The following is a 27021-nucleotide window of genomic DNA, read 5'->3' on the forward strand; positions in this document are numbered from 1 at the left end:
AATGAGTGAGGTAGGAAAGTGTCCAAGAACGAAAAAGCAATCACTTAATTAAATATATGTGAAGTATTAACAATGCACTAAGCTTTGGAAAACAAAAATGAACAAATAGATCCAATACTTTAGGGACTTAGAATATAATGTTCCCAGAAGAATCCACATTGCCATAAAATTGATCATTTTATATAAAAATGAGTTACAAACTCATTCAGCTCCAAATCTGAAATATTCAGTAGGTTCTTCTCAATTTGTGCTATTTTACCCTAAATCAAGTCCTTTGAATCTACTGCTCTGACAGCTATAGTTTGCCTTCTTTTCCTCAATAAACTCTCCACACTACAGTCAGAATTATCTATTAGGCAAATCATGTGGCTCCCTTGTTGTAAAAGTTCAAATGACCTTACATTCCATTTAAAATAATCCAACACTTTTATTATGGTCTCCAGGGATCCCTATTTCTATATTCTTGGCATGGTTTGACAGCTTTTATTACCCTTCCTCCAAATCCATGACCATCAGTCACTCTGGTGTTCCTCTTCATTCTCAAGTAAGCCAATACTTTTTTTTCACCTCAAGGCTTTGTCCTAGCCTGGTCCTCCTCTAGAAGACATTTCTCATAATTCTTCATGTGATCAATTGCTTCCAATTTAGTTATCTGCTAAAATTACTGCTTCTTTAATTAGTTCTTCTTATAACATCCTATATAATTATACCACTTTTCCATCCTTTGTGAATAGAGAAATAATTCTTAACTTACACATACATTTCATCTCTTCCTTAAGAACTGACATAAAGGAGGAACTATGATTTTTCAAAATATATTTTAAGTAGTTAGACAAATTGCTATTAAATGAAACAGTTTATGAGTATGATGCACCTTGATCAATGTCACCCATTTTATCCATTTTTACCTTTTCCCAACCTCATCCCTTCCCTCTATTTTCTTCATTTTGTAGGATATGGATTAAATTTTATGACTACATGCGCCTTCCCTTCCTCTTTTCAATGGGAACCATGGTTTTCTTATTCATCCTGACATCCCAGAGCCCACACAATGCTCATGGTAGGCCTTCCAGATTGCATTTTTCCACAGGTGGCCGCAATACAGTTTCCCATCCTACAGACTCTATTGGAATATTGATATACCCTGAGTAAGTGGTCCATAGAGGAATGGATAAAGACAGTATGGTAGTCACACAGTCTTACACGAGATGAAACTCCTACCATTTGTAAGGACATGGAACATTATCAAGGGTATTTTGTAATAAGTGAACTAATCTAGACACAGAAAAGTAAATATTGATGATCTAATTTTTGGTGTGGAATGTTAAAAGGAATTACCACTCAAAATAGAAAGAAGGGTGGTTATGGAGGTCAGGCTGTTCCTTGCTCCAAAGTTAGTGTACAGAACAGCAGCTTGCAGGCTGTACCTTACCCTAAGTTAAATATATTTCTTTTAAAAAACATCAATTGGTGACATTTCGAGCACAAATGTGGAGGCCGAATGGCTCCATATCTTGTTTGTGCAAAGAAACACAAAGAAACACATTGATAACTTAGCTGTGCAAATAAAAGATTATCACCTATACACATGTCAAATTAAATCAAGAGCATGTGAACACAAGGGTATCCCAAATCCATCTCAGAATAAACCTGGCCAATGGATATATAGAACATACAGATGAAGGAATGAGGCAATCCTATCTCTCCCTCAAACAAAGTCATATAAAAGAAGGCACACCCAATACTGGAATATGGGAGCATGTGTGAGCCTTCAGGAGATCATCTGGAATAGGAGACAAGTTCTGACAGACAGGCAAACCCTGAGAAAGCCCAGCTGAGACCTTTGCTGGACATGATTCTGGGAGGCCCATTTCAAATGGTTCTGCGGGACCCCACACCTCTTCTCTTACCTTCAGCAGTGTGCTGTCTCTACAATGTGCTGTCCTTCTATGTTGCTGCCATGATGTTTCCTTACCATAGTCCAAAGACTTTGGTGAAAGGGGCAAACAACTAAAGATGGGACTGAAACTAAAGCTTGTCAAAACCAACCTCTTCTTTAGAAGCTGATTATCTCACATATTCGCTACAGTGACATAAAATTAGCACAGGAGCTTCAGTGACCTAGCTTCAACCTTGCTTTTATCCTGAATGCTCAGGTTTTTTAAAAATTTCTTTAAGTACTTGTACAAAGAAATTGCCATTCAACAAAGCACTGTATGAATATAGTGCATCTTGATCAATGTCATCCCGTTCATTACTCTTCCCCATCCCTCTCAACTGCAGCCCGTCCCTCAATTTCTTAAAAAATTTTGTAGGCTAGAAATTGAACGTTATGACTTCATGAAGAGAGGAGGTAGGGGGAGGTAGTCATGAAATTCATTGCATAAATTCTAATGCTTCTCCTACTCTTTCTTGCAGTGATTTCTAAGTTTCAGGTCTGACATTGAGGTCTTTGATCCACTTTGAATTGATATCCACCTGAACATCATGAACCAGGATATGATAAGGACACCTGCACATCCATGTTGACTGCCATACTATTCACAATAGCCAAGATATGGAGACATCTAGATGCCCCACAATAGATGAGTGGATCCAAAATATGTGAGAGGTACACACAATGGAATTTTACACAGCCATTAGAAAGAATAAAATTATATCATTCCCAGGGAAATGGATGGAACTAGAACAAATCATGTTACGTGAGGCAAGCCAAGCTCAGACAGACAAATGGCACATGTTCTCTCTGATATGCGGAAATTAGATCTAAAGGACACTGGGATAAGATAAATTATACAGGATTCTAGATACTCAAAAACAATGAGACCGAGAGGATAGTCTTAGGAGAAAAAAAGGTACAATGCCTAAGTGCCTCTTCATATTTATAGGAACAAATTCAAAGATACGAGAAGAAGAAATTTCTCTTTTTAAAAAATATTTTGTGATGATTTTTGCATTCATTTCTTTATGTATGGTGTACTCAAGTCTATATCTTCAGGAGGGGCCAGATACAGAACTCGAGAGAAACAGGGTGAAAAAGTACAACAGTGGAAATCATTAGACACAAAAGTAAATGAGCTATACAACTCATGGGTGGAGACAGGAGCGAGGGACTGGGATAGAGTGAGGAAATAGGAGAGACTGTATGAATGGAAATGTAATTGACTAATGTAATTGTAATCCCTCATAATCACCTTCATAGTAACAATAAAGCAATTTAATTAAAAATTCAGTAACGTATCTTACAAGAACGAATGCTTACTTTTCATACCCTTAGCTGACCCAAGCAAGCAGTGTAACTGTGGGTTAGGACTTGACAACATAACAAAGCCCAAAGCCCATACTAGCTCACGTAAATACCATAAAGAGAAGCAGTGGGATTGCATGAGAGAAGAGTAAGGCACAGATGTCTGCCAGCTTCTTTAATTCTAGCAACCATCGAAAAACAACCACAAGAGATATGCCTAGTACAGAGTGACTAGCAGCCAGTCCTTTCCTGGTTTCTGATCCATGGGCACTGTTTAATTGCTAGCTTATACTATTTGTAAGGTTTATAGGTGATGATGCAGCAATCGTTAATGGGAAGAAGAGGACTGAATAAACATTGGATGAATAAATGAATATTGAAATGAACAGACAAGTATGGAGGAGAAGCTAAGGACACAAAAGCAAAACACAGAAGTTGGGTTGTTGGAAAAATCTCTTTTCCATAATTATACTGTGATGTCACAATATCAACATAAAGAAAGCCCACGGAGAAAGAGGAAGAACCAAGGCAACAGCAATATTCCCAAGAAAATATGTTAGAAATGAACTTTACAACTGGGGTGGGGGTGCAGATTGGGTGGGGAGAGAAATAGAGAAAAAATGAGGGAGGGAGTAACAATGTTCGAAAAGAAATGTACTCATTACCTTCTGTATGTAACTGTAACCCCTCTGTACATCACCTTGACAATTAAATTAAATTTAAAATTAAATTTAAAAAATTAAAATTAAATTAAAAAAAAAAGACCAGCAAATCTTCCTACAGAACCATGGAAGGAAGCCCATGGTACTTAAAGACTTTGAATACTATATTGGGAAGAGCACAGATACAATCTAGAGGAACTCATAATGCTATAAAGAAGAAAGCAGGAGGGATTATGCTTCTTTCTTCTTTCTTTCAAAAATTATGCAAGAGCTGGGTATGGGAGCATATGCCTGATATTCCAGAACTCAAGAATTGAGGCAGAATTATCAACAGTTTCAGGCCATTCATGAGTTCCAGGCTAGTCTGGACTACATGGAAAGGCTTTGTCTCAAAAATCAAAATAAGATACTCATTTAAATTAAAAGTAAAAGTAATAAAAAACTATTGAAGAGGGAAATAGTACATACATTTTTATACACCAGTTTGAAAATGTTAACTATGTAGCATTAGTTCAAGTAAACTCCTGTTTTATTCTATTTTAGAAATGGGAGGAAATAAAATGCAAACTTAGTAATGGTATTGCAGTTTTCTACCATTGTAGTGATTTGTTGTTGTTTCTTTGACATTTGAGAGACTGCAAGGATATGCTGGCTCCACTGGGCTATGACAAGTACATGTGAGAGTTTTGGACTTGGTTGAGAAGAAATGTGATATGGGGCTGATACTTCCGACAAACAAAACATTGAAATTAGACATGGTGAGGAATTAATTTACCTAGTCCTAACAATAAACTGGCTTGAAGCAGATGTTATAAACTATGCTCTCAGAGTCATTGATCAGTTTTCCTTTATCAAAATTGTAACAGACAAAATATTTATGCAAGTACCCCAGCTTTCCTGATCTATAAATAACAAATTGGAAATAAGGACTTAGGAACACAGTCGTCTGCAAAACTTTCAGCTGATAAGACTTTCAGGGCCATTTGTCAGTAATTTTGTGAAAGTAATTTTTGAGTGGAATTTATTTACATAGGAAGAATTAAATAATATTCTCCTAAAATGAAAGACCTGTGGGTTTTATTTTTATTTTTTTAGCCAAGTCTAGTTAACCTTCAGCTGTCTGAATGATATCATGGCAAAGACAAGTAATATTTAAAAAGTATCAATAGATCTCTATCTAGGAACCTTTGCTGAGCCACTGTAGCACTTCACAAAATTATTTTTTTTTATCTTTACAACTAGAGTCCAATGGTATAAAGAATGGAGTCCACCAGGATATGTGAGGGAGTTAGAACAGAGTTGTCCACAATTTCTCAAAGACCAGTTTTGCAACTTTTAGCCAAAGTGTAACAAGCAAATGCTACTCAACAGACTGACTGCCCTTCCATTTAAGATTCTCAGGCCTTCATTTATAAATAAAGTCAACCAAGACACAGGGGTTGTGTAACTGTTCTAATAACATACAAGTGGGTAAATGGAAGACCTAAGATTTGCCCCTTGTCTTTCTGAGTTCAATGCTTTGCACTTTTCATATGCTAAAATTAAATAAAGAAGCAATTAAAACTTATATATAACTTCATCTGACACAGTGAATAATATGAATAGCAATTAGCAAACTGTATGCCAATTAGGCATAAATAATTCATGTAAATAATGATTCAAATACACACAGTGAAACCTAAGCTGTCTTGTTGATAGGGAAGTTGTGGGATATGGGTTGGTGGTGATAGATACAGCATGGAAAGATGAGATTTTTGAAGACTTCAGAGAAGCCATATCCCAAATGTAAAGTATGTCATAGTCTTCATTTTTAAATTCTCAGCTTAATTGTCTTTTAGGAAATGGGAGAATGTGGCAAGGGGACTTTTTCTGTTCTCTTTCTCACTAAAAAGCTGAAGAGACAGGAGGTACTGGTTGCAAACAGATAAGAGAAGATGGCCCTTCTATACTCTTTCAGGTCTTGCAAATGAACAAAGGATTATAAATCTTGGCTTTAAGAAAAAATGGTAAATAATCCCTTCCTTGGAAGGAGAAAGATGGTTTTCTACCTTGGAAAGAATTCAGGTCAGGCTTTTTGGTTCTAGTGATTATATATGAGCTTTGCCATTTACGTAATTAGAATGTTAACAGTAAATATCTAAGTCTCACTTATTACTATTTAGATGGCATTTTCCTTATCCCTTTTACTTGGGTCCATTTCAAATAGTTTGGGAGATAAGTCTGCCTAGTGGAACTGCATTCTCAATTTCCTGACCTGAGACAGAATTCTCTTCTCTATGCCTTAAATTGGTTTATAAACAATTCTATCAGATAGGAGAGCAGTGTCTATCATCTTCAGCCAGTCCACAATTATGCAGATCATCTTTAAGTTAATCAGTAAGTATGTCCATTTTCCTTTTGGAAATATCCAAGTTTAACGAGTGGTTGGGGTAATGCTTATAATCCTAGCTACTCAGGAGTCTGAGACATAAGGATCAACGTTTGAAGTAAGCCAGAGCAGACAAAACAAAGACTCATATTCAATTATCCAGCAAAAGCCAGAAATGAAGAAATAGCAAGCGTGGTAAGCGTACCAGCAATGGTGGAAAAAGCCAAGCTTTGGTAAGGGAACAACAACAACAATAACAACAAAGTTCAAATATGTCACCTTACTCATATAATCCATCTCACTATCAAGTTTTCCACATCCTCAACAGATCATGGGTGCTCTGAAGGCTCTTGATATTACTTACTCATCTACATATTCCCAGGGCTGCTTTCCATCCCTGACACTGAATAAAGACAAATGAGTGGGCAACATGAAGTAACTTCCTGCCAGGCAGGGGACAGGAACATCAATCACTAATCACCTAACATACAATTCCTTGATGTGGCAGCATCACATATATTAAACAAAAATTTCCCCTGTGTTTCAAAGTTCAGCAGCTAGAAATTAATTTGGAATTAAGTATAGAGGAAGTGAAGGATCTGATGAGATCGCAGCTGTGTAGCTGAGCGTGTAGATGAACTGAAATTCGCTGAGTTCTCCACCTACCTGAGGGTGGGGAGGAAGGATCTGTCTAGATGAGTAGACTGGAGGAAGGGGCAGAGAACAGTAAGTCTCTGTGGGTGAAGGCAGTGGCAGAAAGTTGAGGGGGAAGGGAGCAGCTTTTGGAACACTATGAAGAAAACAGACTCCATTGTAACCACACTGTGCAAAATGTGGGATAAAACTGGGGGAAGGGTGGGCATAGACAGAAATCATTTGGCCAAGAGCCAAGAGCAAGCACCCTCTGACACATGAGCATACCCAATGCCATCCTGCTAGACACCTCATTACCAGAGAGGCCGAGGCCACTGTGAGTGGCCATGTTAGAAATGCCAAGTGGTTCTGGCTCTGCTTAAAACCATCCCGGTTTCGGGCAAATGTTGACATTCTGGCTTGCTTGAAATCCCTACCGCTCAATCACTCAAATGCAAAAAAGCGACCAGTGTTTGTGAGCATTTCCTGAGCTTTAATCTCTAACAAAGAATTCTTCATGGAGGTAGGATGAAATAAATTGTATGTAAATTTCATTTAAAGTATAATCTCTCTATAGAGAATATATTTCACCCTTATGGAATTTAGAACAAAGGAACACAGACAAATAAGAACCCTCACCATCCAAAGTTAAAACATTCACCCAACGCTCCCCCTAAACCCCAAAGATGACCTGGATACTCATTTTCAGCCTTCAGCAATTAGCAGACATAGTTTCCTATCCCTAAATCTGAACATTTTCCAGGACTGTCAATGACATGGGATCATATGGTAAATAATGATCATTGATTTTTAAAGCCAGATTCTGACTACATGCAAAAAAACAACATTAAGGATTGGCTAATATATTTTTAAAACACTATCTGGCATATGACTACTCATGTTTTTGGAAAAAAATACTATTTTTTTCTTTAGAAAGCACTTAAATTTCTACCGTATTAAATGCTGCCTAACACATTCAAAACAATTTTAATGTGTTTAATTAGAAGTAATGGGCCATTCTTTGACTTCCTTTTAAACTGAGGCAATTGCAATAAAATATTTACTGTTATAAGCAATACCATTCCAATGAAAGCCCTCATTTTTAAAAATAATTGGCTAATGCATTTTAAGTACCATTAAGTGATAGAGCAAAGCTACATATTCTCTAAAGTAAGATGACTGGCTATTTCTTCACATAAACCATTCCTGCTCATATTCTCAATGGCCTTTTTCCATTTTATTTTGCTTAAAGTAGACAAGAGATCCAATTTTAATTTGTCCTTTTTTAGTGTGTGAAAACACATGGGTTTAAAGGAATGAATGAAACAGCTCAACGACACAAACACCTGGTAAAATAATATTGGATTCTCAAAAGGGCATGACATTTATTTGAAACTGCTTCCTGCAAAAAGAAAAAAATATATAGAAAAGCAAAATATCTTTACCAAATAATGGGTGATACTAAACCAAAACTGAACAAAAAATCTTTATTCAACATTTCATGTTTGTGATTTTGAAATTTGAGATAGTTGAGCACCAAGAAACTTAAATAGACCCTTACTTAATAAATCAATTACCAAATGTCACTTTAACTTATGAGTGTCCATGATCTTCAAAGAAAGATACCCTGTACAGATTAATGACATCCTGCATGCCTAAATCCACTACTTCAAGATAGATATGATCTGCACATTTGTGAAGCCTCAGTCATCCCAGGCCAGTCTCCTAAATACCAAATTCACACAAGTTACCTCCGAACACATACGCATGTGTGTGTAGACACACACCGTCAGCTGGCTTTTCAATAAGTGCTTCACACTCATCCAATTCCAAATGGGACTCAATATATCTTCCTATAGTCCTGCCATTTGTGATATTTTCCCATTACTTCAGGTCTTTCATATTCACAGAAGCCCAGGCTAGGAATTAGTGCTCATCTCTGATATTTACCTTTCTGAAAATCATGAATCTTATCAACCATTAGGTCTTGTTAATTTCAGGGCTTTTCAACCCTTCAAGACTTTGCTTCCCTTTCCATTACATCTCTCCTACTCTGGCTGTATGATACTCTTACTCAAAATGCAGGATTGGGGCTCTTGCCTTTCATTCGTCCACTATTAACATAGCCTTCATCTTTAGACATAAATTTGGTTCTGTAACAATGTTACTCTGAATTTCTTTCCTCTGTTGTTTCTCAGTGTCCATGCAATAGAGGCTAAACTCCTTAATCTGGTTTACAAGGTCATCAGCAATAAGATCCTAGGGTGCTTCTGCAATCCTGTCTCTCTGCATCTTCCTCTCCTATGGCACTCTGCACCAGGAATGTGCTAAACAATCAGTTACTCAGATACTTGCCATAGTCTGAATATATCTATCCAAAATACCTATTGAAACCTTTTCCCCATTGGGCTGGTAGTAAGTGGAATAGGCTTTGGGGAAGAGATTCAGTCCTGTGGGCACCACTTTTATGGGTGAGATGAGTAGCTTTATAAAAGAGCTTGACGGAGCTGCATTGACCCTCTACCATAGAAGAATGTGGTAAGCAGGCACCATTTATGAATGGCAGCGTGAACCTCAATTGAATACGGAACCCACTGGCACTCTGCAACAAATTTCTATGATTTATAAACAACTTAGCCTAAGGCATTTTGTTACAGTAGCATGAACAGACTAAGACAATACCCTTTTCATGTCTTGCTGCTGTACTTTGCTCATACTGCTTCTTCTGCCTGCAGCACCTCTTGTTAATCAACCTCCGGCAGCTTTCAAGTTTTGCTATAGAATTTCTATTCCCTAGAAAGATTGCTCAGATCCCTAATTGGGAGATGGAGCCTTCTCATAAAATCCTCGAATATTCTGTACCTTGTTAGCTGAGTTTTCCAGTCATATACGTCCTGTATATTATGAAAAGCAATAGGACAGACAATTACCTGAGTACCTGGTACATAGCAGGTACTCAAAGTATTTTAAAATGAACAAAAACAAACAATTCTAAGAGCTAAAGAATCAGTATTTGCACTTAAAAACACTGTTATCTATGAATAGCAGCTTTCCCACCGTCTCTGTTGGGCAGCAATCCATTTGTAACCTTGCCTGAAAAATGCTCTCCATTCTTGAAAGCAACAACCTTCATTTCTTCAAAACAATTCAGTAATTTAGCTGTCTCACTGACTCAGATCCAATTATCATGGCTGATTTATAATTCCAATGCTATTATGCTGATATAAAAACTTACAAAACAGGTAGATGGTAATTATTCAAATGTATTGTATGATTTACACAGTACATATATTTACCATTTTTATGCAATTCCTTAAAAACATTTAATCTTCGGGGCTTTTTTGGCCTCAGTGAACGGTGGAATACTTGCTTAATCCAAATATATCTGTGGGCTAAGATAAAGCACTTGCCCAGTATGCATGAAGCCATGGGTTCAATTCTCAGTATTAAGTGAATTTACTTGTTATCAAGAGCCCCTATATTATGCTGGAGAAAGCCTTCCTATTTAGCAGAAGTTACTTATTCACTAACAAATCCAAATACCCTAACCAAAATGATGAATGAACTAAACAATCAAGTAAATTTCAAATCTTATATATACTGCAGCAAAATCTTATCTTCCTTCTTATTTTCAAATGCATCAATAAATTCATTTGCTTTCCCCAGTGAGATCTGAATCTGCATTTATAAGTTCAAGCAGTTTACAACCAAACCACCACAGTAAATCTACCATTTAATGTGTTTTGCAGATTTGGCTGACGCTGGCAGACCAAGTCAAGAGGGAAAGATACAGCATTTGCATTGCCAAGTGATGGCTGTAACCTGCTCTGATTTCCCATTGAACTTGGAGAAGATTCAAATCTACAACTTGTTCCATAATTGCTTCTAGCAGTCCTCTCCCCGAGCACCAGGGATGTGGCTCTTCAGTGTTTTTGCTGTCCAAAAATTTAAAGCCAAAAATCTAAACCATAGCTCTTTGAAAGAGTACTGCAAGATGCACTTCGGGCCTTATATGTTTCTTTTTCTCAACATCTGTATTCACATCTAAAAACTTCCTTATTAACCCTACGGGGTCTATTAGAAATGTATAGCCAGTGTGGGAATCCAACATGCCTGTAAGTGTCAGAGAAGTAAGTTTTATGACCGGGGGACACTGCTCAAGTGTCCTGATACTGGGACACTCAAGTTTTCACAGGACATGTTCCCATTGAGGAAGTAAATAAAAATCTACACTAAGTAGACTGTTTTGGTGGGAAGCATAGCAAGGGAACTAATCTTTCAATAGTAATATATAAGGGAAAATGTTATCTGGAACTTCTGGGAAGTTCATTAAAAGTTGGGGAAGTCCTTATGTCTAGTTGCCTACTTGCAGTTGCCTAGAGATATTAAAATTCAGGCAGTCATCTTGGTTCATTTGTTCAGAACTGAGTTGGCGCCCTATAACTCTGGCCTATCACCCTGACAGAGTCAAGCTAGCCTTGAATATCTATCTTTCAAAAGTCCAAACACATGTACCTCACAAACAAACAAAGAACATCTACGAATTCAGCTACTCTAAGTTCCATATTTTCCCTTGTAGCATAATCTCAATTCGGCTTATCTACAAACATGAGGCACTATGGCAAATGTTACAAAAGCTAAGTAAGATAGAGAAGCAATGCCTCTACTCAAGACACAAGAAAACTAGATTTAGAGGAATTATGTAATCAAATGACATCAATATATTAGTGGACAGAAGTCCCTGTTTTGATTATGAGACTTGTAGTTTTTGTTTGGCGCCGCTGCTGTTAATTTGGGGATATATCCCTTCTTGTGTGGTCCATAGCTAATTCCCTTAATCATTTGTCCATTTCAAAAATAAAGATTAAAAACTTCTTCCATATAGTATATGTACTACTTTTAAGATAAGTGGGTTTATTGATGCATAAAATCCAGAGATCTTTAGGAAATAATCACTAATTAATTTATGCAACCAAACTAATTTAAAATAAAGTAAAACAATGAGGGCAGTAGTGACATGGGAGGATGCAACTTCTAGCAGACTCAAAATAAAACACTGTGTATCCCAAATCTATACTTGTTCAAATTGGTTTACAAAATATTACTGTCACTAATGTACTTTCTGTTCAGAAATCTATCCTGAGTGGCCTATCATTGGCAGATTGTGTTTAACTACTCAGTGGAGAATTCATCGTCATCCTCTTTTATGTGTCTGTGAATAAAGGTGTCACTAATCAAATAATGGAGAAACTAAAGATTGTTTAGGTCTAACTAATGCATGTGAAAATACTTCTGGGCCTGTAATCAGAAAGCCATTCAACCTGTTTGTTTAAAACCCAACTGTGATTTTAGAAAAGTTAATCTACATAACTTGGCCTACAGTTCTATTATTTGATTTTTTCTGCTCATTTCTCCAAGTAATAACTGTGACTCTGTGACTTCAAGGATTCAGATCTCTAGGATCCTGGGCTCCTGAAGCTTGAAAAGTTAGTGTTGATTTGTTTTTTGTTTTGTTGGTTGTGGGGCTTGAACTCTGAGCCTGGGCATTGTCCCTCAGCTATTTAGCTCAAGGTTTGCACTCTACCACTGGAGCCACAGTGCCACTTCCAGTTTTCTGGTGGTTTATTGAAGATAAGAGTCTCACAGACTTTCCTGTCTAGGCTGGCTTTGAACTGCGATCCTCAGATCTCAGCCTCCTGAGTAGCTAAGATGACAGGCATTAACCTCCAGCACCTGGGTATCTTAGTGTTGATTTGAAAGAGTCAAAGAGATATGAATTCATATCCTGAAATTGTGAATTGAAAACAGTCACATAAGCCCTCAACATCTGTGTTATAAAGATTGTTAAAGGAGGTGGTTTGGATAGAATTGTGTTTTGTTTCCTATTACTTCTGTAATACTTCTCACAACTGTAATATCCTGAACTCAGTAAATTTGTTCTCTTACAGTTCTAGAGGTGAGAAGTCCATCATGCACCTCACTGGACTAAAATCAAAGTATTCGTAGAGAGGCCTTCCTAGGTAGGAGGGACTCCAGACACATTTGTGCTCTTCTACACTGTTGGCCGAACCTTGTTCTCAGAGGTTATGGGACCAATGTGCCATTCCCTTTGCTGGTGGTACGTCATTTGCAAGCCTAGAAGTACACATCAATGTCTTTCATGCTTCCATCTCTCTTGCTGCTTGGTTGATGATCTCATTGCTCTGGTCAATCCTCAGCCATCCTCTTCCTGTTTTAAGGGTGGAGCTGAGTGAGTACTTAAAGCCCAGCTAGATAATCCAGCGTTTTCCCTCTGTCTGAAAGGTGACTAATCATCAACCTTTACATTTACCTTTTTCCATTTAATTTAACACAACCACAGGTGTCCTAGGTAAACAGATGGACCTTTTAATGTTACTCTGCTATCAAAAGCTCTTAGCATAATATCTAGCAGGAAATAAGTATTTGGCAAATGATAATTGTACTCAAAACACATGATTACTCCCAGTTAGGTACTGATCAGGGTACTTAATGAATATTTATCTATTTCATTATATAACTACCTTCTCAAGAATGTACATAAACTGTCATCATCTCCATTAATATAGAAATGTGGCAAAGAAAGATGAGGTCACTTCACTAAGTGAATAAAATGCAGAAGGAATATTTTAGCACTAGCAGTGTGGATGCAGAATCTGTGCTTCCTTTGTTGTATTTTGAGACAGATTCTCTCCGTTTAACCCATGAGGACCCAAAACTCGCTTCATGTCCTAGTCTGGCCTGAAAGTCATGATCATCCTATCCTAAGGGCTACGAGTAATAGGCTTGTATTGTTTGCACATCTGGAAAAAAAAATCTATGCTAAAAATCTATACTAAATATCTGTCTGTGCCTTCATTTCAACATGATTATAATAAGAAGAAAGCCAGGAAAGCCTTTGTTTAAACTACATACCAATACTGATAAACCTTTCCAGTGCAGGGTAACAATGTTCGGATTTCTTGGCAATGTTCACTTTCTTTTCTTTGTCTTAGGATGGTGTCTTTCATCTGGGTCTCTCATTCCTTTTTCACTATGGCTGAATCTTCCCAGAGGACTAGTGAAGAAAGTTCTCTAAGAAAGCATGCTAAGAGGGGAGAAGCTGGGTAGATATATCTCTATATACAGACTTCAAAATCCTTTTACTAACATGAATATTACAGATAGAATGACTACTGGTTTGATTCTTAAAGCACATTCCATTCCACTGAGATATTACAGTGTTGCATTTCATACTGGAAACCTTCTTCAACCCTTAGTTAATGTGAGAAGAAGGTAAAGCCCTTCTTAGATGATGGAATACCTTTCCTGCTCCTGTACCATCACGTCTCCTTTCTTCCAGGAAGAGAGTGCCCTGGGGGAAGCTCTGGGTTTACAATCCAAGATCACCAGGCTGCCCACCTGTACCTGAACCAACTTCTTCATTGGGTTTCTTGAAAAGTCAGGAGCAGAGGCTGAAAAGGAAGCAAAAATGAAAAGAATGAGAATTCTAGTTGAAGGAGAATTCGATGATTAAAAAAAAAGTTTCCTGCACTTGAATAGTCAAATGCATACTATTTCTTTTAATTCTGCTTGACAAGGGAAATGTTCACGCTTGATTTATTTGATTCACTGTGGGTCATGCACACAATTTCAATGCTGAAATAGTAGTTTGTGCTATTGCGCTTGGGGTCAAGTTTTAAATCTTGAAATAATTACTTTGTATAGGAATTGTTAATGTTTACTGTAAAGATTTAAAGCAGTTTGAACATGAGTTTATTAAAGGAAATCATTTTATAGTGCAGTTTTAAGAAGTAACATAAAGACTGTGATAGGATAGGTCTTTCGGTCAACTTCTAAAGCACAGGTCAGGCAAGGGCACTTGGCAAAGGCTCCTAAAGAGTTGTAGGATAAAGGTTCAATATTGAGACATATTCTCACGCATGCAAATTCATTAAGTGCTAATATAAAAGTCATGATATGGTTAAACTTCCCTTCTAACCTAGACAAAGATAAAAATGGATATTACATTACATGTTAAAATGTGAAACAAATACTCTCATGTATAAGATGTGATATTCCTAGTCATGTATCAGATGCTGATCCTTATGTAACATGTATGCATTGAGGGTATGAAATAAAGTGTCAACTGAATGAAATAATATGTTAACCAGAGAATCATGTTTCCATTTATTGCACATGTAGAAAAAAATTAAGAACTTTGTACATTTCCCCAAATATCTACTACTCTGTCTTATTGAAAATACCCATGGTTATCATTTATTGTTCAGACAGGTGTACATCTTACAGAGAATTATAACAGGTAACTTTCCAAATAACGATCAGACACAGGTTAGCCAGAGTTTGACATACAAATCAAGATCCTGGAGAAGTAATTTTTACTACAATGCAAACCTGTTAATATTTGAATAGATGTTATTATATCTTTGATATTTTCCCCACAAGACTACATACTACATCGAGTAGAAATGTGTCCCCGGATAGATAAATAAACCTGTGGGCTTCTTATGTTAATTTATTAGAAGAGTACAATTTGTTTCAGCTTAAATTTTGTGTGAATCCCCACCTCCTTTTCTTATAATAGCCTACCTCTCAGTCATGGATAACAAGAGCTAGTCCTTCTCTTACACAGAATCTATTTCTTACCTTTAGATACTAGGAATGAGACCCATTTTATTAAACCAAGATTCTTTAACAATAGGATGGATAGTTCTTTACTATAGGATGGATAGTTCTTTGTTCTAAGATGCTATCTTGTACACTATAGGATCTTCAGTAGCTTCTACTCCTATCATACAAGCATCCTCATCCTTTCTTAGTCTTTAGTTATAACAAACAAAAATACCTCCAGACATTTCCAAATATAACCTGAGAGCAAAACAGTCTTCAGTTGAAAACTACTATGCTAAACAAACGAGAGCTTAGTACCTTTCTGGTCACATGATGAGTCAATGATAGGTAATGACATGGGAGAGGTGACATTCAGGACTGTGTTCCCATTTGAGCAACTGAGAAAGTCATCCCTACTCCCACAGCATTAACTGTGATAATAAACCCAGTTATCTTGGGAAACACCATATGGAACCTGATACCATATGGAAGCTGATATTTGAGCCATGGATCAAGTCAAACTGAAAAACAACTTGTCTATCTTAATTATATGAACTCATAAAAATAACATTTCCTTCCTTCCTTCCTTCCTTACTCATTTCCTTCCTCCCTCCCTTCCTCCCTTCCTTCATTTCTTTCTTCTCTTCCTCCCTTCCGCCCCCCCTCCCTCCCTCCTTCCGCCCTCCCTCCCTCCCTCCCTTCCTCCCTCCCTCCCTCCCTTCCTTCCTCTCTCCCTCCCTCCCTTCCTCCCTCCCTCCCTCCCTTCCTTCCTTCCTTCCTTCCTTTTTCTCCCTTCCTCCTTCTTTCTTTCCCTCCCTGTCTTTCCCCTCTTAGGTCAATTTTCTCTTCCTGTTCTTCTCTGCCCTCCTGACTCTCTTGTACTGTGGACTTTCATTTATTTGCAACTCCAGTGTCCTTAAGGAAAACTGCTCTAAACATGAGACAACATTTCCCCTCATTTCCTGTATATGAAGTGTTAGGAAAAAAATAACTCAAGTAGCAGAAACTTGGTTAATTAAAACTCCAATATGCTCAATATTACTGATTAAAATTTGGTATTTGCTTTTGTGGATCAGCAATAGAAAACATCCTCATTGATTATTTTCTTTTTTTTTTTTTTTTTTTTTTTTTTCTGATAAGTACAATAAGCATTTATTTAGATGTGCTAATACAGAATACCTTATTACTGGCCAGTTTCACAAAAATAAGATGTATCGTTGCCTCCATCATTGTAGCTTTACTAACCATATTTCCTATTCCTCCTTCTATTATTCTTCCTTCCAACCTCCATGTGACATTTTACTCTATAAAGTTTTTCTTATGGTTTCTTTTTTTTTTTTTATGGTTTCTTTCTTCTTTCAGAGATAGAATATTTAAAAATAGTTCTTAATAAGGTAGAACTTTTCCTGGTGATTTTGAGCTAGAGAAGGAAGGAAATCTATACCTTGTTTGCTAATAGTTTAGTAGCTTACAGCTGCATCACCTTACAAGCAAGGCTCTTTGCTGGCAATAAATCGGCAGTGTTAAATAACAACTTTAAGTAATTCGCCTTCCTCTTTTTCCCTATGTGTTGTAGAAGAATTGTTCTGTTATGATCCCATCCCAGATAAAACAGACTTATCAAGAAGCCAAGAGCTTGTGTAGTATTATAGATAGAGGCACCTGAATGTGTATATTCATTGGAAAACCTGTTTTACAAGTAGGGTTTCATTGTGTATGGGGGAAAGTATTATACCAAGTAAACCAACAAAAATATCTTCTAAATCATACTGACACCATAAATTGAAGTTACTAATGATCTGTCAAAATTGCATCATGTTAGAAAAAGTCTTGTGAAATAAAAATGGTGGAGAGATATATTAAATGTATTTATGCTTTTTCCCTAATTTAGTGAACTTCTGTACTTCTCTATGTGGCACTACCCCTATATACCAATTTAGAATGCAGCTTTTCAAAGAAGTTTGTTTTAAAGCCTTGGAAAATCACATATGCACATTAGCCAGCTTCTCCCAGTCTCTGAAGTGAATTGCCTCATGGTCTCTGACAGATCCCCTTATTATATGTGGTTAGTCAGTTTTAAAATTTTCCAAGTGATTTGAGAACTGACTCAAATTTTCTGAGCACCTTGGATGAGGGATGTGTTTTGGCTTGGCTCACAAACTTAAGATTACTCTAGTCTTGAACAGAGCCATTAGTCTTGCCCAGGCTGTGTTAAATAATTGGTCCAGTGTATTAAATATGGGCAGACTGTGGTAAAGGAAGGAGCAGACAGATGGTAAAACAGCGCCTGCCTCAAGTCCACAGTAACTTCTCACGAAACCTGGCTCAAAACAGAGTTTGCTGGTTCTTGGCTGGGGGTGGTATCAGATACAACAAAAACTCTTATATTAGATAAATTAATTTACCAATTACCATTTGATAGAGTAGTCATAGAAAGCTTTGTCTCTCTGAAATAAGCAAATAAAGATTATTTTCTTAAGTTGACATGACCATTGTTATTCTCTTAGTTCCCAGTCCTGGAGATGGGTAAGGACTTGTTATGCCAACGTGATTTCCTTTCTGGTAATTTATTTCAATCTCTGGGTCTCAGTTCTGGCAGTCACTGTTGCTTTTCACTAGAAATTGTGAAAATGTATGTCTTGATGAGAAACCCTGACTAATCATGTTGAATCTAACAATCTAAAATGAGAAGTATGTATTTTGATTTTTTGAAACAACTGAGGTTTTAAGAAATCCAGTGAAGAATTCAACATACAGCCTATAGAATTAGAAAGAAAGAGGAAGGGAGTAGATAAGGAAACAACAGGTGAGAATGTTGAATGAGGTGACATTGATCAAGGTGCATAGTATTCATAAACTGTTAAATAGCAACTTCTTAGTACAACTACTTAAACATTATACACACACACACACACACACACACACATATATGTATATATATGACATGAGGAGAGAAAAAATAGTCTTACCAACAACTTTGAGCTCAGCACTGGAATAGACAAGACCATGTTTGTTTTCTGCTATGCACTGGAACATGCCGGAATCAGTCACGTTGAGGTTTGATATTGTAAGGGCACCATTTTCTATTTGTATTCTCTCCTACATGCCAACAAAATTTTAGAAGAAAAAAATGAACACTGCTGACTCTTACTTCCATCAGACCCAGACTTTTACATGTTCCTCAGCGGATTCTGCAGTCTGCCCTCAAATTTAACCTTTTCCTTCTTTGAAATATGAAAGACACTTTGGAAATATAAATAAACATCAAGTCCCAAAGTATTTGAGTAAAATAAATACAAAAAAAGCAAGAGGAAAAATATGAAAGTGATTTCAGTTTTCACTTAGGCTTAAATTTTTAGATATTAAGAAATGTACTAAAAAAAAGAAATGTACTATAAGGCTGGTTACATCTTGTCAAGTGGACAACTTGGCACTACAACTGGTTTTTTAATCATATAAGTTGAAAACATTACAAATTCAGTGCATTAACTGTTATGAGAAGCACATAGTTACCTAGGATTTAGCAAGTATCAATCAATGGCTAAGCATAGAAACCTAAAACAAAACATAAACATAAACTGACATAGAAAAATTATGTAGTCAAGATGGAAAGTGATTAAAAAAAACAGGTATTGAGATAATAAGGTAACTAATGGATAGATACATTTATTTTCCAGATGGCATATGAAGTTGTCAAATATTTGATTAAAGCTTTCTCTAGTGCCAATAAAAAAAACAATACATTTGTTTGAAAAACATGTTGTTTTTCGAGATCAACTTAACAGAACCACCTAGACCCAATTTGTTGTTTGATAAGGCAACTTAACAAAATCACCTTGACTCAATGAATTGTTGTACTTAAAAAAACTCATTAGTATTGCTTTTTATATTCTTTCCAACCATACCATGTCTCGGGTGCAAATGCAGTAAACAGTTCAGGTAGCAGTTTACCTTTGCATTAGGAACAGGACAGATCATTCACTCAACGCAAAGTATGTAGAGAGAACCTAGGCTGACACAACACATCCCCTTACCTCTAGTACTAGGGCTTCTCCATTTTTCAACCACCTGTAGGAGGGCTTGGGCTTTCCACTTGCACGACATTCCCAGTAAAGATTGTCCTCCACAGCGATTTCCACATCTTTTATAAGTTGAACCCAATGAGGCTTTGCTGTGATAGAAAAGGAAAAAATATCATGTAGCAAATAAAAAGCAAATAGCTTACCCAGGTAAGTAAAAATAAATGTGAAACTATAAGTAACAGATTACAGACAGTGTAGAGTAAAATTATATATAAATCACTAAGTGGATGCCTGAAACACTTGTATGTTTGAGGATGGCTGTTTTAATCTGTCATTTCCTAAGTTACATTGGTTATGTGTTTTGTTTATAAAATTCTCAGCACTACTTTACATTTTTCACTTGTCTGTTAATACCTAGCGATACAGGTACAAAAGATTGTCTTTTTATTATGTGCAAAGGGATTTCGATTCAACATAGCAGTTTATATGTACAATGCATCTTGATCAATGTCAGTCTGATCTTTCACTCACATTTCTCTCAATCCTGCCCATTCCCTCAATTTACCTGGTTTCAGTTTTTCATCTGTATAGTCATTATTATGATTTTACTCACTCACTTTTCCTAAATATGTTTTTGAATCATATTATCACAATTGATGTCAAATTAATTAGTGAATGATAGCAGACATTGGTTTTAATGATGGAGTCAATACTAACATGCATAGGACTGAATGTTCTACAGCTCAGTTAAACATGCTTCCTTAAGGTAGGAAGTAATGCTTTACTAAATAGAAACAGTAAGCATGTTAAAGCTCCAAGTGAATTAAAAATGAAAACAGTGAAAGACAGATAAATTGGTTTCATTTGGATCACACAATTTTTTTTAATCAGGAGAAAGAGTAGTTCATGCAACTTCAAATTATGTATGCAAATCAGCTGGATCAAGTAGATTAATCATTTTCACTTATGTTTTACAGGGTATTTGGAAAATTCTTTTTGCAGATGAAGGCAAGTCACCACTTCCAATGAAATCTACTTGATATACACAGTGTATTTAGCCAAGTCTCAGCTTGTGTTTTAGATCCAAAACTGGGAGGCAAGATGCTGTACTAGTTTCACATTGCATTATGCATGTAATGTGTACTCCCAGATTCGCATTTGCATTCTCCATATGGAGACATGGTTTATCTATTTCTTTTTAATTGCAACCATAGGAAGATTTGTCTTTCCATTTCCATCTCATAAAATTGCCTTTTTGTAAATGGTATTGAAATATAACTATAGCTCTTTAGCTTTAACTGAAAATGTCCAGGTCTACATTATTCCTTCTTTTGTTTTTTGTATAAACTACTGGCACAGTATGAGACACCCTACAGCTTCATATCACTCCTCTCACTTTATATTAAAAGGCATTTTACTCTTTGAAGAATGATCAGCAAAGAGAATGAGACTGCAAATAGACATACACAAGAGCCTGTGATTGGCACCTGACTTGGTAGCAAAGATTCCCCTGAGCTGCCCTTACTGTATCCTTCTTCTACAAATGAATGAATCATTTGCTGGACTAAGCCAATACTGACAGTAAAACTGCCACGCTGTGATTTTCTACATTATATAAGATCCAAATTTCTATCATACCACTTAGAAAACTTTTTATTTTATATTTTTCTATATTTGGCTACTAAATTATGTACTGTAAGGAGTTTCATAATTATTTCCATACTTAGGTCATATTTATTTATCCCTTCTGGTTTGTGGTGTGTGTGTGTGTGTGTGTGTGTGTGTGTGTGTGTGCAATATTGTTGCATGGGCACAGGACCTTATACATTCTAAGCAATCTCTCTACACTTCAGCTACGACTTTAGCCCTTTTGTTTGAATTTTATTCCTGAGATAGGATCCTGCTAACTTTGCAAGGACTAGCCTTGAATTGAAGGTTCACCTGCTCTGTCTCCTGTGTAGCGGGGATTACAGGAGTGTGCCACCAGTCTTGCTAATCATACTTCACAATCAATAAAAATGAAACTATGTATAATAGATTGAATATGATAATTTTTACCTAGAATTGTACAGTGACTTTCATAAAACTGTCACTAATTCCTAGTGTGTGTGTGTGTGTGTGTGTGTGTGTGTGTGTGTGCACACGTGCGCATGTGCACGCTAGTTCTGGGGCTTGAACTCAGAGTCTGGGTGCTGTCCCTTAGCTTTCTTTATTTAAGGATGGCATTGCCACTTAGATTACATCTCTACTTCTGGTGTTTTGGTGATTAATTGAAGATAAGAATCTCGTGAACTTTGCTGTCTTAGCTGCCTCTGATCCTCAGATCTCAACTTCCTAAGTTGCTATGATTTTAGGTATGAGCCCCTGGTTCCTGGATCTAATTTATTTCTTAGGTATATAACATATTATCCACAAAATAGACTAATTCAATAAAAACTCTACAGCAGATGCTGTAGTTATTGATTGAACATTAATTTCTTCTTTTATTTAAATAAATCAAATTTCTCATTTTTTCCTATCACCTCATACTCTCCATAAAATAGGGAAATTCAGTTTTATACCCTATCCCAAAGGGAGGTATTTCAACTATCAAACACAATTGCTCTTCACCAGTGATTAGTTTATATGGGAACATGTAACTAGCAGGAAATTACTAGATATATTGAAGAAAACAATGATGAGTAATAATTGATGTGCTGGTCATTTTGAGTAGCCAGTTTGTGACTACAAAGGAAATTGATATGCACAGAAAGGAAAAGGTTAGATTAGGGCAAAACAAAGAAAAACAAAGCAAACCCCAAAGGAACTGAACAGTGGCATGATAAGGTATTTAAACATCAATTTCATTTTGTCCTTCTCATCATATAATGTACACAACTAACTATATGTTATTCATGCAGGGATGCAGCATTCTACTGAAACACTACAAGAATTCTGAACATCATGTGTTTTTCTCCTAATGGTCACTTTTGACCCTGGTGGAAGTGATCCAGGAGCTGATGCTCAGAAAGAAAGTTAAGCCAGGCTTTGAGAAAAGTGGGTGCTTTGTACATCACAGAGACATTCAGCCACATGGAATGAGTTTTTGCTTCCTCCAATCACTACGACCTTTTCCAAATCATTCCCCAAACCAACAGCCCTCTATAATCATAGGACATGGTCTTATTTCCATGAGCAACCCTTTATCAGAAAGGGAGAAACAGAAGAAAGAAGAATTTGAGCTGCTAAACCATGCCTCCATCTTATTCCTATCAGATTTTGGAATCTTAGCAATATCACAAGTATTAATACTGACAAAGGGAATTATTTGCAGACATCGAGTTTAACACTTCCCAACAACATTTATGTATACTATACAAGTTTGTATTGCAAACAATTTCATTTCCAGTTTCTAAAATAAACATTCTATAATGCAATGTTTTTTTACAAAATTGGCAAATTCCCAGCAGTTCTATAATGTTACTAATGATTACACTAAAATATGTATTCACTGAGCTTACATTTTCATATATTTTACAGATTTGTGTTTTAAAATCATATAGTGAGACTTTGTAATTCATCAAAAACCTGTGGTTTCCTTTTCTCTACATAAAAGGAACTACAGAAAAGATTTTGACAAGAAAAAGATAATCTAATTTTACTAAAAGCAGACTCCAAATAAAGGTAATATTATTATTTTTCCTTTCCAAAAGCACATAAAATAAATGTGATTATAAATTAAAGGCAGAGTACAGATGCATTTATTGGAAGAGATAGAACTATACTGATTTACTCACTAAGAACCTGAGTTTATCTGGTTTGTATAATAAAGTGATCATTATTTTTCCTACTACATTTTTCTTTTTGATAAAAATAACAAAGAAAGAAAAAAATCACCTTTTCTAGAACAGAGGGAAGATAGAAAACAGATCTTTCTCTCTATGTACTTAAATGTATCAAAGATTTTTTTTTGGCTGGTCCTGGTGCTTGAACTCAGGGCCAGGGCACCGTTCTTGAGCCTGTCTGTGCTCAAGGTTAGTGCCACAGCACCACTTCTGGCTTTTTCTGTTTATGTGGTACTGAGGAATCGAACCCAGGGCTTCATGCATGCTAGACAAGCACTCTACCAGTAAGCCACATTCCCAGCCTCAAAGTTAATTCTTAATGAAATATAGTATTTCATTATCATTGAAATCATTTTAAGCCATATGCAGTTGGTTCACTCCTGTAATACTAAGCACTCAGAAGGCTGAGATCTGAGGAGATGAATCCAACCCAGGCAGGACAGTCAGTGAGACCAAGCAAAAAGCCAGCAGTAGAGATGTGGTTCATGCTGTAGAGAATGAACATTGAGTGAAAAAAGCTAAGGGACAGTGCCCAAGCTCTGAATCCAAGCTCAAATATTTGTAATATGGAAAGAAATAAAGAACTAATCAATTAATTAAATCTTTTTAAAATAAGACACATATTTCCAAAAATTTCTTTATATTGACTTTCTTCTATAATAAATGTTTATCCCTATTTAACAAAATAAGAATAAAATTCGGAACAATGAAGTTAAATATTGAGATGATGATGTAATCTCCTAGTCTCCAATAAACAACACTTAACAGAGGGGTCAAATCTGCAAGTCCAACTTGTCCAAAGCAAATGCTCACCATAGTAAGTGAGGCGCCCCCTGGCCACATTTTTTCCTCTTGAATTCTCAGCAATACATTCGTAGGAACCTGCATCTTCCTGTTGGAAATTGGGGATTTCAAGCACACCATTGAACTTCCTCGATTTAATTTTATTGGGAAATGGCATTCCATCACTCCTTCTCCAATTAATCTTAGGTACAGGGCTAAAAAGAAAATTTTCAAATAGTTTGCTACTCCACAAAAAGCATTTTGGCTTCAAGAACAACAACAACACACACAAAAAAGCCTTTCTTAAGTTAAAACAAAAGGCACAGGTTAAAAATACAGAATCCTAGCCTGGCACCAGTGGCTTACCCCTGTAATCCTAGCTACTCAAGAGGCTGGGATATGAGGATCAGGTCTCGAAGCCAGCCCAGGCAGGAAACTTTGCCCCTGATACTCTTATCTCCAGTTAACCACCAAAAGCCCAGGGACAACTTTCAGGCCCTGAATACAAGCCCCAGATCTGGCACACACACACTACAGAAAGAAGGAAAGAAGGAAAGAAAAGAAAGAAAGGAAAGAAAGAAAGAAAGAAAGAAAGAAAGAAAGAAAGAAAGAAAGAAAGAAAGAAAGAAAGAAAGAAAGAAAGAAAGAAAGAAAGAAAGAAAGAAAGAAAGAAAGAAAGAAGAAAGAAAGAGAAAGAAAGAAAGAAAGAGAGAGAAAGAGAGAGAAAGGAAGGAAGGAAGGAAGGAAGGAAAGAAGGAAGGAAGGAAGGAAAAGGCAGAATATGTATAATTGTGAGGGAAGGAAGGAAGGAAGGAAGGAAGGAAGGAAGGAAGGAAGGAAGGAAGGAAGGAAGGAAGGAAAAGGCAGAATACCTATAATTGTGAATTACATGTAATCTAATGGCTTACCTTTTTATTTTTATTTATTTGTTTATTTTTTGTCAGTTGTGGGGCTTGAACTCTGGGGCTAAGCGCTCTCCCTCAGCTCTTCAGCTCAAGGCTAGCGCTCTACCACTTGAGCTGCAGTGCCACTTCTGGTTTTCTGGTGGTTTATTGGAGATAAGAGTTTCACAGACTTTCTTGCCCGGGCTGGCTTTGAACCACAATCCTCAGATCTCAGCCTCCTGAGTAGCTAGGATTACAGGCATGAGCCACTGGCACCCGGCTTTATTTTTATTTTTAAGATAGCACTCTTAAACTTTCTGCCCCTGTATCCTCTACATAGCCAGAGTGCTGGGATTATAGGCACGCCACTATTGCCAGCCATGTTGAAGTCATTAAATTGGTAATTTAATAAAATAAACTGTACATTTTCTTGAGTAAATTCATGATTTATGGGAAAAAATAAAAAAGGTCTAATACATTATTGGCCTTATTAAAATGCAATCAATGAAGACAAAAACATACAGAAAATATCAATTTAGCTTATGAATAAGGGCAGGCATAGTTATATATTCCAAATTCCTTTTAAAATTTCAAACTACATTTTTCTACACTTGGATTATAATTGAAATTACATTTTAAAAAAAGAAAGAAGTCTCTTACAACAACCTAAAATTACAGCAAATAGAAGAGAATGTTATAAAACTTACTTTCCTAGGGCAAAACATTCCAATTTCACCGTGGAACCTTTAGCTGCAGGAAGAGCTTCGGGAAACTGAACTTCTATTTTGGGTTCATATTCACCCATTACCCCTGAGAAATCCATAATACAAAGTTGACACTGTCAGTGTTTCCTCTGGAATCAGCTTCTCTTAAATACAAATTCTTTTGCTTCATTTTTGAGTCCACTGCCCTTATTGGATTTACATACTAACCTGCAGCAAGCATGCAATATTAGTAAACATTTAAGGAGTTTGTATTCAATGATTCATTGGTAATTGTAAGCTCTTTCATGCACAACATTTCCAAGAAAACTACTCTGCCTTTCATGTAAAATGGGAAGCTCTTGAGATCTTGTATTCAATTTGGACATTTGTAGTCAAACCGAAATACACAATGTATTATGACTCCCTGAAATCTCCTAAGCAACAAAGCTACAGCAGGGAATTCACTCAATGGGACGCTGATAGCAAAGGCACCAATCTCACACTTATTAAATGGCTCCCTGGAGCCATAAAAGAGTGACTTAATAAATAGGAATGGTCAAATTCAATTATAACTGACTGGAAAGGGGTGTTCTGATGCTTTGACCACACCATTATGCTTCTCAGACATCGTTTAGTTCAAATGGCTCAATGACTCAGGCTGAGAAATCTGCTTCACTGCAGCACATAGATTCGTTTTAAACACCTATCATGGTATTGATGAAACAAATCTCTCTCTCTCTCTCTCTCTCACTCTCTCTCTCTCTCTCTCTCTCTGTAATGTTTTCTTTCTTAGTGATTCAGAGTTCTACCATCCTCATGCTAGCAAAAATTAGAATAAGTGACATCATGGGCATTCCAGTCCCATGAGAACATTTCAAACATATCCTACCATCAGCCCGTAGCACCAATGGTGTTGGGGAGCCCAGGACTTTGGCGTTGGTCACTGTACTTGTCACCACACATGTGTAATTCCCCACATCAGATGGCTCCACCTTAGCTATGTAGAGGTGTCCCGTCTCTTGAGAGACAAATCTCCGGCTATCTTCTTCAACAAATGTTGGGTACTCATTGAAGATCCAAGCATATGATAGTTCTAACAAAACATTGGAGAGAAATAAAGTCCACGATTAAACAGTTTTCCATTGTAGGTTGGCAATATATAAAGTTATCTTCGGTTTAAATAATGCTGAATGTCTTGTTCCCAGTTGTATAGAGACAGAGTTAGGGAGGAAATGGCTCTGGAAAATGACCTGACAACATTATTTA

General features: G+C 36.6%; 1 protein-coding gene across 1 annotated transcript in view; it reads right to left on the bottom strand.

The window, feature by feature from the left end:
• Positions 1 to 27021, bottom strand: part of Cntn3 (contactin 3) — a 216329-nt gene that overhangs the window by 61864 nt on the left and 127444 nt on the right. Inside the window, exons 5-10 of the mRNA XM_042679994.1 lie at positions 26645 to 26848; positions 25759 to 25861; positions 24198 to 24382; positions 19573 to 19709; positions 18508 to 18637; positions 14232 to 14382 (exon numbers count right to left, since the gene is read on the bottom strand). Of these exons, the coding sequence (XP_042535928.1) occupies positions 14232 to 14382; positions 18508 to 18637; positions 19573 to 19709; positions 24198 to 24382; positions 25759 to 25861; positions 26645 to 26848 (910 nt within the window). The remainder of the gene's footprint in view (positions 1 to 14231; positions 14383 to 18507; positions 18638 to 19572; positions 19710 to 24197; positions 24383 to 25758; positions 25862 to 26644; positions 26849 to 27021) is intronic.

This window comes from Dipodomys spectabilis, unplaced genomic scaffold (genome assembly GCF_019054845.1).
Source record: "Dipodomys spectabilis isolate Male_0828 unplaced genomic scaffold, ASM1905484v1 ptg000054l, whole genome shotgun sequence".
Taxonomy (NCBI): domain Eukaryota; kingdom Metazoa; phylum Chordata; class Mammalia; order Rodentia; family Heteromyidae; genus Dipodomys; species Dipodomys spectabilis.